Source organism: Blennius ocellaris, assembly GCF_963422515.1.
Source record: "Blennius ocellaris genome assembly, contig: SUPER_24_unloc_1, whole genome shotgun sequence".
Taxonomy (NCBI): Eukaryota; Metazoa; Chordata; class Actinopteri; order Blenniiformes; family Blenniidae; genus Blennius; species Blennius ocellaris.
This window is the reverse complement of record NW_027662310.1, coordinates 652,744-666,549: the sequence shown is the minus strand read 5'-3', so window position 1 is coordinate 666,549 and position 13,806 is coordinate 652,744. Positions and strand designations below refer to the sequence as shown.

At 50.5% G+C, this 13,806-nt stretch overlaps 1 protein-coding gene across 1 annotated transcript in view; it reads left to right on the top strand.

The window, feature by feature from the left end:
* The window catches only part of LOC308147873 (glutamate receptor ionotropic, kainate 5-like), a gene marked incomplete at both ends in the record, with an annotated part of 63,173 nt that extends 53,650 nt beyond the window's left edge, over positions 1-9,523 (top strand). The window contains 3 exon segments of the mRNA XM_080521248.1: positions 8,766-8,963; positions 8,965-9,074; positions 9,076-9,523. Coding sequence (XP_080377374.1) covers positions 8,766-8,963; positions 8,965-9,074; positions 9,076-9,523 — 756 coding nt within the window.
* Between the last annotated feature and the right edge of the window lie 4,283 nt (positions 9,524-13,806).

Sequence of the window (13,806 nt, the reverse complement as noted above, 5' to 3'; positions counted from 1 at the left end):
GATGGGAGTAGGGTGAAGGAGTGATGGAGGGGATGGAGGGAGGGTGAAGGAGTGATGGAGGGGATGGAGGGAGGGTGAAGGAGTGATGGAGGGGATGGGAGGAGGATGAAGGAGTGATGGAGGGGATGGGTGGAGGGTGAAGGAGTGATGGAGGGGATGGAGGGAGGGTGAAGGAGTGATGGAGGGGATGGAGGGAGGGTGAAGGAGTGATGGAGGGGATGGGTGGAGGGTGAAGGAGTGATGGAGGGGATGGAGGGAGGGTGAAGGAGTGATGGAGGGGATGGAGGGAGGGTGAAGGAGTGATGGAGGGGATGGAGGGAGGGTGAAGGAGTGATGGAGGGGATGGAGGGAGGGTGAAGGAGTGATGGAGGGGATGGGAGGAGGGTGAAGGAGTGATGGAGGGGATGGGAGGAGGGTGAAGGAGTGATGGAGGGGATGGAGGGAGGGTGAAGGAGTGATGGAGGGGATGGAGGGAGGGTGAAGGAGTGATGGAGGGGATGGAGGGAGGGTGAAGGAGTGATGGAGGGGATGGAGGGAGGGTGAAGGAGTGATGGAGGGGATGGAGGGAGGGTGGAGGGTGAAGGAGTGATGGTGTCTACCTCTTCCTACTCTTCCTCCTCTGGACTACCTCTTCCTCCTCTTCCTCCTCGTGACTACCTCTTCCTCCTCTAGACTACCTCTTCCTCCTCTAGACTACCTCTTCCTCCTCTGGACTACCTCTTCCTCCTCTAGACTACCTCTTCCTCCTCTTCCTCCTCTAGACCACCTCTTCCTCCTCTGGACTACCTCTTCCTCCTCTAGACTACCTCTTCCTCCTCTTCCTCCTCTTCCTCCTCTGGACTACCTCTTCCTCCTCTAGACTACCTCTTCCTCCTCTAGACTACCTCTTCCTCCTCTGGACTACCTCTTCCTCCTCTGGACTACCTCTTCCTCCTCTTGACTACCTCTTCCTCCTCTTCCTCCTCTTCCTCCTCTGGACTACCTATTCCTCCTCTAGACTACCTCTTCCTCCTCTAGACTACCTCTTCCTCCTCTGGACTACCTCTTCCTCCTCTTGACTACCTCTTCCTCCTCTAGACTACCTCTTCCTCCTCTTCCTCCTCTGGACTACCTCTTCCTCCTCTTCCTCCTCTGGACTACCTCTTCCTACTCTTCCTCCTCTAGGCTACCTCTTCCTCCTCTTCCTCCTCTGGACTACCTCTTCCTCCTCTGGACTACCTCTTCCTCCTCTGGACTACCTCTTCCTCCTCTAGACTACCTCTTCCTCCTCTGGACTCCCTCTTCCTCCTCTGGACTACCTCTTCCTCCTCTTCCTCCTCTAGACTACCTCTTCCTCCTCTAGACTACCTCTTCCTCCTCTGGACTACATCTTCCTCCTCTGGACTACCTCTTCCTCCTCTTCCTCCTCTGGACTACCTCTTCCTCCTCTAGACTACCTCTTCCTCATCTAGACTACCTCTTCCTCCTCTGGACTACCTCTTCCTCCTCTTCCTCCTCTGGACTACCTCTTCCTCCTCTGGACTACCTCTTCCTCCTCTAGACTACCTCTTCCTCCTCTGGACTACCTCTTCCTCCTCTTCCTCCTCTGGACTACCTCTTCCTCCTCTTCTTCCTCTGGACTACCTCTTCCTCCTCTGGACTACCTCTTCCTCCTCTGGACTACCTCTTCCTCCTCTTCCTCCTCTGGACTACCTCTTCCTCCTCTTCCTCCTCTAGACTACCTCTTCCTCCTCTGGACTACCTCTTCCTCCTCTTCCTCCTCTGGACTACCTCTTCCTCCTCTTCCTCCTCTGGACTACCTCTTCCTCCTCTGGACTACCTCTTCCTCCTCTGGACTACCTCTTCCTCCTCTTCCTCCTCTGGACTACCTCTTCCTCTCTTCCTCCTCTGGACTACCTCTTCCTCCTCTGGACTACCTCTTCCTCCTCTGGACTACCTCTTCCTCCTCTGGACTACCTCTTCCTCCTCTAGACTACCTCTTCCTCCTCTGGACTACCTCTTCCTCCTCTTCCTCCTCTGGACTACCTCTTCCTCCTCTTCCTCCTCTGGACTACCTCTTCCTCCTCTGGACTACCTCTTCCTCCTCTGGACTACCTCTTCCTCCTCTGGACTACCTCTTCCTCCTCTGGACTACCTCTTCCTCTCTTCCTCCTCTGGACTACCTCTTCCTCCTCTGGACTACCGCTTCCTCCTCTGTACTACCTCTTCCTCCTCTTCCTCCTCTGGACTACCTCTTCCTCTCTTCCTCCTCTGGACTACCTCTTCCTCTCTTCCTCCTCTGGACTACCTCTTCCTCCTCTGGACTACCTCGTCCTCCTCTGGACTACCTCTTCCTCCTCTTCCTCCTCTGGACTACCTCTTCCTCATCTGGACTAACTCTTCCTCCTCTTCCTCCTCTGGACTACCTCTTCCTCCTCTTCCTCCTCTGGACTACCTCTTCCTCCTCTGGACTACCTCTTCCTCCTCTTCCTCCTCTGGACTACCTCTTCCTCCTCTGGACTACCTCTTCCTCCTCTTCCTCCTCTGGACTACCTCTTCCTCATCTGGACTAACTCTTCCTCCTGTTCCTCCTCTGGACTACCTCTTCCTCCTCTTCCTCCTCTGGACTACCTCTTCCTCCTCTTCCTCCTCTAGACTATCTCTTCCTCCTCTGGACTACCTCTTCCTCCTCTGGACTACCTCTTCCTCCTCTGGACTACCTCTTCCTCCTCTTCCTCCTCTAGACTACCTCTTCCTCCTCTGGACTCCCTCTTCCTCCTCTTCCTCCTCTAGACTACCTCTTCCTCCTCTGGACTACCTCTTCCTCCTCTGGACTACCTCTTCCTCCTCTGGACTACCTCTTCCTCCTCTCCCTCCTCTGGACTACCACTTCCTCCTTTGGACTACCTCTTCCTCCTCTGGACTACCTCTTCCTCCTCTAGACTACCTCTTCCTCGTCTAGACTACCTCTTCCTCCTCTGGACTACCTCTTCCTCCTCTAGACTACCTCTTCCTCGTCTAGACTACCTCTTCCTCCTCTGGACTACCTCTTCCTCCTCTTCCTCCTCTGGACAACCTCTTCCTCCTCTGGACTACCTCTTCCTCCTCTAGACTACCTCTTCCTCCTCTGGACTACCTCTTCCTCCTCTTCCTCCTCTGGACTACCTCTTCCTCCTCTTCCTCCTCTGGACTACCTCTTCCTCTCTTCCTCCTCTGGACTACCTCTTCCTCCTCTGGACTACCGCTTCCTCCTCTGTACTACCTCTTCCTCCTCTTCCTCCTCTGGACTACCGCTTCCTCCTCTGTACTACCTCTTCCTCCTCTTCCTCCTCTGGACTACCTCTTCCTCCTCTGGACTACCTCTTCCTCTCTTCCTCCTCTGGACTACCTCTTCCTCCTCTGGACTACCTCATCCTCCTCTGGACTACCTCTTCCTCCTCTTCCTCCTCTGGACTACATCTTCCTCATCTGGACTAACTCTTCCTCCTCTTCCTCCTCTGGACTACCTCTTCCTCCTCTTCCTCCTCTGGACTACCTCTTCCTCCTCTGGACTACCTCTTCCTCCTCTTCCTCCTCTGGACTACCTCTTCCTCCTCTGGACTACCTCTTCCTCCTCTTCCTCCTCTGGACCACCTCTTCCTCCTCTGGACTACCTCTTCCTCCTCTTCCTCCTCTGGACTACCTCTTCCTCCTCTGGACTACCTCTTCCTCCTCTTCCTCCTCTGGACCACCTCTTCCTCCTCTGGACTACCTCTTCCTCCTCTGGACTACCTCTTCCTCCTCTGGACTACCTCTTCCTCCTCTAGACTACCTCTTCCTCCTCTGGACTACCTCTTCCTCCTCTGGACTACCTCTTCCTCCTCTTCCTCCTCTAGACTACCTCTTCCTCCTCTAGACTACCTCTTCCTCCTCTGGACTACCTCTTCCTCCTCTGGACTACCTCTTCCTCCTCTTCCTCCTCTGGACTACCTCTTCCTCCTCTGGACTACCTCTTCCTCCACTTCCTCCTCTGGACCACCTCTTCCTCCTCTGGACTACCTCGTCCTCCTCTGGACTACCTCTTCCTCCTCTTCCTCCTCTAGACTACCTCTTCCTCCTCTAGACTACCTCTTCCTCCTCTGGACTACCTCTTCCTCCTCTGGACTACCTCTTCCTCCTCTTCCTCCTCTGTACTACCTCTTCCTCCTCTTCCTCCTCTAGACTATCTCTTCCTCCTCTGGACTACCTCTTCCTCCTCTGGACTACCTCTTCCTCCTCTGGACTACCTCTTCCTCCTCTTCCTCCTCTAGACTACCTCTTCCTCCTCTGGACTCCCTCTTCCTCCTCTTCCTCCTCTAGACTACCTCTTCCTCCTCTGGACTACCTCTTCCTCCTCTGGACTACCTCTTCCTCCTCTAGACTACCTCTTCCTCCTCTGGACTACCTCTTCCTCCTCTGGACTACCTCTCCCTCCTCTGGACTACCTCTTCCTCCTTTGGACTACCTCTTCCTCCTCTGGACTACCTCTTCCTCCTCTAGACTACCTCTTCCTCGTCTAGACTACCTCTTCCTCCTCTGGACTACCTCTTCCTCCTCTAGACTACCTCTTCCTCGTCTAGACTACCTCTTCCTCCTCTGGACTACCTCTTCCTCCTCTTCCTCCTCTGGACAACCTCTTCCTCCTCTGGACTACCTCTTCCTCCTCTAGACTACCTCTTCCTCCTCTGGACTACCTCTTCCTCCTCTTCCTCCTCTGGACTACCTCTTCCTCCTCTTCCTCCTCTGGACTACCTCTTCCTCTCTTCCTCCTCTGGACTACCTCTTCCTCCTCTGGACTACCGCTTCCTCCTCTGTACTACCTCTTCCTCCTCTTCCTCCTCTGGACTACCTCTTCCTCTCTTCCTCCTCTGGACTACCTCTTCCTCTCTTCCTCCTCTGGACTACCTCTTCCTCCTCTGGACTACCTCATCCTCCTCTGGACTACCTCTTCCTCCTCTTCCTCCTCTGGACTACATCTTCCTCATCTGGACTAACTCTTCCTCCTCTTCCTCCTCTGGACTACCTCTTCCTCCTCTTCCTCCTCTGGACTACCTCTTCCTCCTCTGGACTACCTCTTCCTCCTCTGGACTACCTCTTCCTCCTCTTCCTCCTCTGGACTACCTCTTCCTCTCTTCCTCCTCTGGACTACCTCTTCCTCCTCTGGACTACCGCTTCCTCCTCTGTACTACCTCTTCCTCCTCTTCCTCCTCTGGACTACCTCTTCCTCTCTTCCTCCTCTGGACTACCTCTTCCTCTCTTCCTCCTCTGGACTACCTCTTCCTCCTCTGGACTACCTCATCCTCCTCTGGACTACCTCTTCCTCCTCTTCCTCCTCTGGACTACATCTTCCTCATCTGGACTAACTCTTCCTCCTCTTCCTCCTCTGGACTACCTCTTCCTCCTCTTCCTCCTCTGGACTACCTCTTCCTCCTCTGGACTACCTCTTCCTCCTCTGGACTACCTCTTCCTCCTCTTCCTCCTCTGGACCACCTCTTCCTCCTCTGGACTACCTCTTCCTCCTCTTCCTTCTCTGGACTACCTCTTCCTCCTCTGGACTACCTCTTCCTCCTCTTCCTCCTCTGGACCACCTCTTCCTCCTCTGGACTACCTCTTCCTCCTCTGGACTACCTCTTCCTCCTCTGGACTACCTCTTCCTCCTCTAGACTACTTCTTCCTCCTCTGGACTACCTCTTCCTCCTCTGGACTACCTCTTCCTCCTCTTCCTCCTCTAGACTACCTCTTCCTCCTCTAGACTACCTCTTCCTCCTCTGGACTACCTCTTCCTCCTCTAGACTACCTCTTCCTCCTCTGGACTACCTCTTCCTCCTCTTCCTCCTCTGGACTACCGCTTCCTCCTCTGTACTACCTCTTCCTCCTCTTCCTCCTCTGGACTACCTCTTCCTCCTCTGGACTACCTCTTCCTCTCTTCCTCCTCTGGACTACCTCTTCCTCCTCTGGACTACCTCTTCCTCCTCTGGACTACCTCTTCCTCCTCTTCCTCCTGTAGACTACCTCTTCCTCATCTAGACTATCTCTTCCTCCTCTGGACTACCTCTTCCTCCTCTGGACTACCTCATCCTCCTCTGGACTACCTCTTCCTCCTCTAGACTACCTCTTCCTCCTCTGGACTACCTCTTCCTCCTCTTCCTCCTCTTGACTACCTCTTCCTCCTCTGGACTACCTCTTCCTCCTCATGACTACCTCTTCCTCCTCTTCCTCCTCTGGACTACCTCTTCCTCCTCTTCCTCCTCTAGACTACCTCTTCCTCCTCTGGACTACCTCTTCCTCCTCTGGACTACCTCTTCCTCCTCTTCCTCCTCTAGACTACCTTATGGTCCATATTTAACCTTTGACCTCCTGCTGATTCATATTTAACCTTTGACCTCCTGCTGATTCACATTTAACCTTTGACCTCCTGCTGGTCCATATTTATCCTTTAACCTCCTGCTGATACATATTTTACCTTTGACCTCCTGATGGTCCATATTTAACCTTTGACCTCCTGCTGGTCCATATTTAACCTTTGACCTCCTGCTGATACATATTTTACCTTTGACCTCCTGATGGTCCATATTTAACCTTTGACCTCCTGCTGGTCCATATTTAACCTTTGACCTCCTGCTGATACATATTTTAACTTTGACCTCCTGCTGGTCCACATTTAACCTTTGACCTCCTGATGGTCCATATTTAACCTTTGACCTCCTGATGGTCCATATTTTACCTTTGACCTCCTGATGGTCCACCTTTAACCTTTGACCTCCTGCTGATTCACATTTAACCTTTGACCTCATGCTGGTCCTTATTTAACCTTTGACCTCCTGATGGTCCATATTTAACCTTTGACCTCCTGCTGATTCACATTTAACCTTTGACCTCCTCCTGGTCCATATTTAACCTTTGACCTCCTGCTGATACATATTCGACCTTTGATCTTTATTTGTTTTTTGTATTTACATCTGAACCATGGTTTTATTATCAGATTTTTACTATTAACAGTGTTTATTTACCGTGTCATGTAATGAAGTCTGTTGTTGCATTATTTATTTATTTATTTGCACTGCCTTCTCTATGTGACTTGATTTGGCCCTCTCCTGGACAAATAAAGTCTTTCGTTGATTGATTGATTGATTTAAAAAAGGAGAATGAAGGAGGTCGGTTCTGTTAAATAATAAAACGGCTTTACAGACAAGAAACTTGTCTTACGGGACACTATAATAGTCACTCGGACAAGTAACTTTAATCTGAATAATGGTTTAGAAATAGTAATGCTGAAAAAAGGACTAATTAACACCAGTGGCGGCCCTGCATTCCAGAGCCTTCACTGCTGGTCTGAGTCAATCCTCCCCTCACTCACTTTTTATAGCTACAAAAACCATGTCACTGCAGAAATGCAGTATAAAAATCCTTTGCATCTCAGACAGATACTCGTGTTGCCAGAATAAATACCTTTGTGAATAAAAAAGAAATCCAAGTTCACGTCTCTTCTCCTGCTGCAGCTGCATAAAAAAGCTGCTGCCGTTCCAGAAACTTGTGGAGGTGGAGGAGGGAGACAAACGTCAGCTTTTAGTGGTCTTGAGAATTATATAATGACAAATAATACAATCCTGAATCCTGCCATGGAGTTTGTAGTGAGCACAGCTGGAGAGTGACTCTCTGACCAGCCAATCAGAGCGCTTCAATACAGTGATGTCACGCGAGGCCTTCTAGAAGGCTCTGAGTCGTCAATATCAAAATGTGATTGGTTGAAGCAGCCACATGAGCGACACTAGTTTTACACTGCAGACGCCTGCAGAACTGTCTGAAGGCCTGAGGCAGATTTCTTTACCCGGCAACAGATGATGGCTCAAATGTGATTGGTTAAAAGCTTTAATGTAGAAGTACGTGTCTGGAAGCGGCGCAGCCGGAGGGAAGTGATGAGGAGCAGACGGAGCATTGGGAATTGTTTAATACGTATTCATGGAGAAACTAGAATCAACATCAGACTGTGATTCAGATCTTTTTCTTCGGCCTGCAGAGAAGCCTTGAAGGCCTTGAAGGCCTTGAAGGCCCACCACTGATTAACACGTGACCGGCATCACTGCTTTTCACACTCCCTCCACCCTCACTTCAGCTGGGGGGTTATGTCTTGGTGCACTGCTGCCACCTTGAGTCCACCACACACACACTCACACACTCTCACACACACACACATCCAGAATATATTTCTGATCAACATATTGAACAAAATGTTATTTCCAAGAATTAGAGTTTCATTGATTTTCTTATATTTATAGTAATATTTATTTTTAAATCAGAAGGCGTTAAAACCCTGACGACACGTTTTAATTCAGAAGGCCAACGTATCACTGAAGGAGTGAAGAGCTAATGACGGGCTAATAATGAGCTAATGAGTGAAGAGCTAATGACGGGCTAATAATGAGCTAATGAGTGAAGAGCTAATGACGGGCTAATTATGAGCTAAAGAGTGAAGAGCTAATGACGGGCTAATTATGAGCTAAAGAGTGAAGAGCTAATGACGGGCTAATTATGAGCTAAAGAGTGAAGAGCTAATGATCAGCGTTCCCATGTTGAAGGTGGGTGTGAGGGTCCAGGTGAGGTGGGGGTGAGGGTCCAGGTGAGGTGGGGGTGAGGGCCCAGGTGAGGTGGGGGTGAGGGTCCAGGTGAGGTGGGGGTGAGGGTCCAGGTGAGGTGGGTGTGAGGGCCCAGGTGAGGTGGGGGTGAGGGTCCAGTGGGTGACAGTGAGTGTGGACTTTGTTGTGTTGCAGGTCTCTGTGTGTCAGGAAATGCTAACGGAGTTCCGGAACGCCGTGTCGTGTAAGAAGACGTCCCGCTCCCGGCGGCGGCGGCCCCTGGCCGGCGGTGGGGGTGCAGTCCTGCGTCACTCCTCCCGCCTGGCGCTGGCGGGGCCCCGCCCCCTCCGCCTGGTGCGGGAGCTGCGCCTCAGCAACGGTAAACTGTACAGCGGGGGGGGGGCCGCTGACGGGCGGCCCGGGGGTGTGTCCAGACCTGGGCCCGGGGCCGCAGAGGCTCCTGGACGACGTGCTGAGCGGCGCCGCCGGGAGCTCCATCCCCCCGCCCCCCCCCGGCCCCCACCCTGGTGGTCCCGCTGGCGCCCCCGCCGCGCAGCTTCCTGCAGGGCTGCAGCCACGTGCGGATCTGCCAGGAGTGTCGGAGGATCCAGAGCCTGCGGCCCGCCATGCTCACCCCTCCCCCGCCGCCCCCCCCCTCCTCCTCCTCCTCCACTTCCTCCTGCGCCCGCCTCCCCCCCACAGTGGCCCCGCCGGGCCACCACCACCACTACCACCGCCACAACCTGCACCACCACATCCACTACCACCAGGGCACCATGTCGCTGCCCCGCCTCCCGCCCCCGCCCCCCCCGGTCCCCGCCGACGGGGCCGACAGCGACGGGGGCGCGGCCAGCCCGCCGCGGCCCAAGAGACCCACCCCCCCGCCGCGGCCGCAGCCGCCTACCAAGACCCCAACGCACCCGCCCACGGACTTACTGGGGGGGCATGACTGAGTGGCCACTGTCAGGGGGTCAAAGGTCATGAATTCTGAACCCTCATCACTTTATCGACACTGTTGGCTACACAGCAGATGACCTGAGCCGGATGGAAGAAACCATCTGACCCGCCTGCAGGGGGGGCAGTACCCTCTGGGGCCGGCGGTCCAGGACCTGTCCACTCCTGTCCGCCATGTCCACATCTGGCCTCGGCCAATCACCACGCTCCACGCTGAGCAGGACAAACACACACTGGTGGAGTTTGTTTTAATGTCTGATTACTGCAGCAGGTATTTGTATAGAAGAAAGCCTGCACACACACACACACACACACACACACACACACACACACACACACACACACACACACACACACACACACACACAGACACACACACACACACACACACACACACTGTCATCTTGTAGCTTTTAATAACTGTGTTATTTGTACGGACTTTTACTGTGACCCACAAATGCATCACAACACAGCTGATAGGACGTTCTTTTTCTGACTGAGGGGCGTGCTGACACCCAGATTATAGAGCATCTTCCTCCTCTAACACCCAGATTATAGAGCATCTTCCTCCTCTAACACCCAGATTATAGAGCATCTTCCTCCTCTAACACCCAGATTATAGAGCATCTTCCTCCTCTAACACCCAGACTATAGAGCATCTTCCTCCTCTAACACCAGATTATAGAGCATCTTCCTCCTCTAACACCAGGTTATAGAGCATCTTCCTCCCCTGACACCCAGATTATAGAGCAGCTTCCCCCTGACACCCAGATTATAGAGCATCTTCCTCCTCTAACACCAGAGTATAGAGCATCTGCCTCCTCTAACACCAGATTATAGAGCATCCTCCTCCTCTAACATCAGATTATAGAGCATCTTCCTCCTCTAACACCAGATTATAGAGCATCTTCCTCCTCTAACACCACATTGTAGAGCATCTTCCTCCTCTAACACCCAGATTGTAGGGCACCTTCCTCCTCTAACACCCAGATTATAGAGCATCTTCCTCCTCTAACACCCAGATTATAGAGCATCTCCCTCCTCTAACATCAGATTATAGAGCATCTTCCCCCTCTAAAATCAGAGTATAGAGCACCTTCCTCCTCTAACACCCAGATTATAGAGCATCTCCCCCTCTAACATCAGATTATAGAGCATCTTCCCCCTCTAACATCAGATTATAGAGCATCTTCCTCCTCTAACATCAGATTATAGAGCATATTCCCCCTCTAACATCCAGATTATAGAGCATCTTCCTCCTCTAACACCAGATTATAGAGCATCTTCCTCCTCTAACACCAGATTATAGAGCATCTTCCTCCTCTAACACCAGATTATAGAGCATATTCCTCCTCTAACACCAGATTATAGAGCATCTTCCTCCTCTAACACCAGATTATAGAGCAGCTTCCCCCTGACACCCAGATTATAGAGCATCTTCCTCCTCTAACACCAGAGTATAGAGCATCTTCCTCCTCTAACACCAGATTATAGAGCATCCTCCTCCTCTAACATCAGATTATAGAGCATCTTCCTCCTCTAACACCAGATTATAGAGCATCTTCCTCCTCTAACACCACATTGTAGAGCATCTTCCTCCTCTAACACCCAGATTGTAGAGCACCTTCCTCCTCTAACACCCAGATTATAGAGCATCTTCCTCCTCTAACACCCAGATTATAGAGCATCTCCCTCCTCTAACATCAGATTATAGAGCATCTCCCCCTCTAAAATCAGAGTATAGAGCACCTTCCTCCTCTAACACCCAGATTATAGAGCATATCCCCCTCTAACATCAGATTATAGAGCATCTTCCCCCTCTAACATCAGATTATAGAGCATCTTCCTCCTCTAACATCAGATTATAGAGCATCTTCCCCCTCTAACATCCAGATTATAGAGAATCTTCCTCCTCTAACACCAGATTATAGAGCATCTCCCTCCTCTAACACCAGATTATAGAGCATCTTCCTCCTCTAACACCAGATTATAGAGCATCTTCCTCCCTCTGTCTCGTTTTTAATTGAATGAATGAATCAGTTATTAATCTGAGTCACACAATGCTAACAATTCAGTTGAGTTCTATGAATTCTACTGTTTCAGGATGAGTCAGGTGTATTTCCTTATCAGTTTGTGTGTTTAGATGTTGTAAAGATCATTTTGAATCCCACATTAGCTGGAATATTTGATGTGTGAGTTCAGCTCCTCAGTCAGAACACAAAGATCTTCCTCAGTGTGTTTTCAGCAAGGCAGCTCAGACACACATTACACAACACAGTCATAGATGTCACACAACATGCAACACAACAATGCAACAGGCCACACAATACAAAACACAAACCACAACACACAAATTAACACAACAATGCAGACCACACACAACAACACAACACAACACAAAACACACACACACGCACACACACACACACACACACACACAATCACACACACACACACGTGTAGTCGACAGCCTATATCAGAAACACTCCAGTTTTATGATTGTACTTTTTTCTGCCCTGTCAACATATTTGTTTACTTAGTTACTTTGTTTTTTACTTTGTCCTTTTGTTAGTTTGCTTCTTACTTTGTCGTGGAAACATTTCTTTTGAAATGATGTCATGGCGCCTCCTGATGGTGAAACGAAGCATTACTGAAGGAGAGCAGTGTGTGTGTGTGTGTGTGTGTGTGTGTGTGTGTGTGTGTGTGTGTGTGTGTGTGTGTGTGTGTGCTCCTCCCTCGGATTGGAACCAGCAGCCCACCAGCAGGATGGAGCCGATCAACCAAACCTGATGATTATTGCTATCATTGCTCGTGCGGTGTGGGGGCGTGGCCTCCTAATGTTCAATATATAAAAACATTTGGAATAAAAAAAACATTAAAAAAATGACATTTGTCAAAATAAGATGTATTCTATTCCAGAGGTGAAACTGATCAACAGTTTAGTTATTTTAGTTTGTTGCAGGAAGTGACATCACTTCTCTCAGCATTGCAGTGAGGAGGACTGGGCGTTCTCAGGTCGTGTTCCTTCCCTTTGATGTCGGGATCCAGGAACCAGGAACCAGGAAGCATCCAATGGTCATTTAAATACCACCCTAATTCTTTATTTCACACTTGATTTGCCGGAAAACCCAGAAGTCCAGCTTCTTCTTCTTCGTCTTCTTCTTCTTCGTCTTCTTCTTCTTCGTCTTCTTCCTCATCTTTTTTTCTACTTCTTCTGCTACTGTGCTGCTCCTGCTGCTTCACGGTCCACCCCCCCCCCCCCCCCCCCCCCCCCCGACGGAACTCCAGCAGGACAAAGCTTCTCCACCTTCATGACAGACCATCACCTCCATCACCTCCATCACCTCTATCACCTCCATCACCTTCCAGCTGAAGTTGCTTCAGCTCCCGCTGAGGTGAGCAGCGATATTAATTTATGATATCACAGTACATGATTAAAATAGCGTCTTCATTGATTTAACCGCAGTCTCACAGCGCCCCCTAGGGTCAGATATTGGTTAATGGTTCCTGATATAATACTAAAATGTATTATTAGTGTTGTTCTTCTTGATAGTATTACTATCAGCAAGCTAATGCAGCTCTGTATGCAGTTGTGTGTCATTTCCATCATCTTATTGATTTGTGTGGCTTGAATTGACAGGTAGAAATGATGACATGCCAGTGAAAGCAGAGCAGCAGCTGCACAAGCAACTCAACACCACTAAACACATTTTCTGCAGACGCCTTCAACATCAGTAGGTTTTCTTTGTTGCTGTTCTTTTTTCTGAAAGGTACATTGTGAAATTGATTTGCTCTTATAATAAAAATTCTGATGATTAAAGTTCGACGTTGCTTGCAGGAATGGTATTGTTAACATTTGTATGTTTCAATTGATCATACATTTAAATCTTTTGTTGTTGTTTACATGCACTCACCAAATGTTCTTTACTTTCAGATCCGTTGCATTGATGGCCAGAGAGAGATGGTGGTCACACGTGAGGGAGCTGGATTGGTGGAATCTGGCTCCAGGCCAGGCTTCTCTCTCAGAGACGTCTGCTCCAGAGATACGGACTCTGCCTCTCTCCAGGCTTTTCAGAGGTTGAGGTGTAGATCTGTGTCCACCCACCTCTGTTAGGGCGCACCACCTCATAGTCCACATCCTCTACTCAATGTGTGACACCAAGGGTCCTGGCCACTGAGCTAGTAACTTAGAGCTGGCTGTAGGGAGCAACACCAGCATCTTCTCTTTACCTGCCCCCCTGTTGTACACGCATTGTTGAGTACAGTTACCTGTACAGCTCCT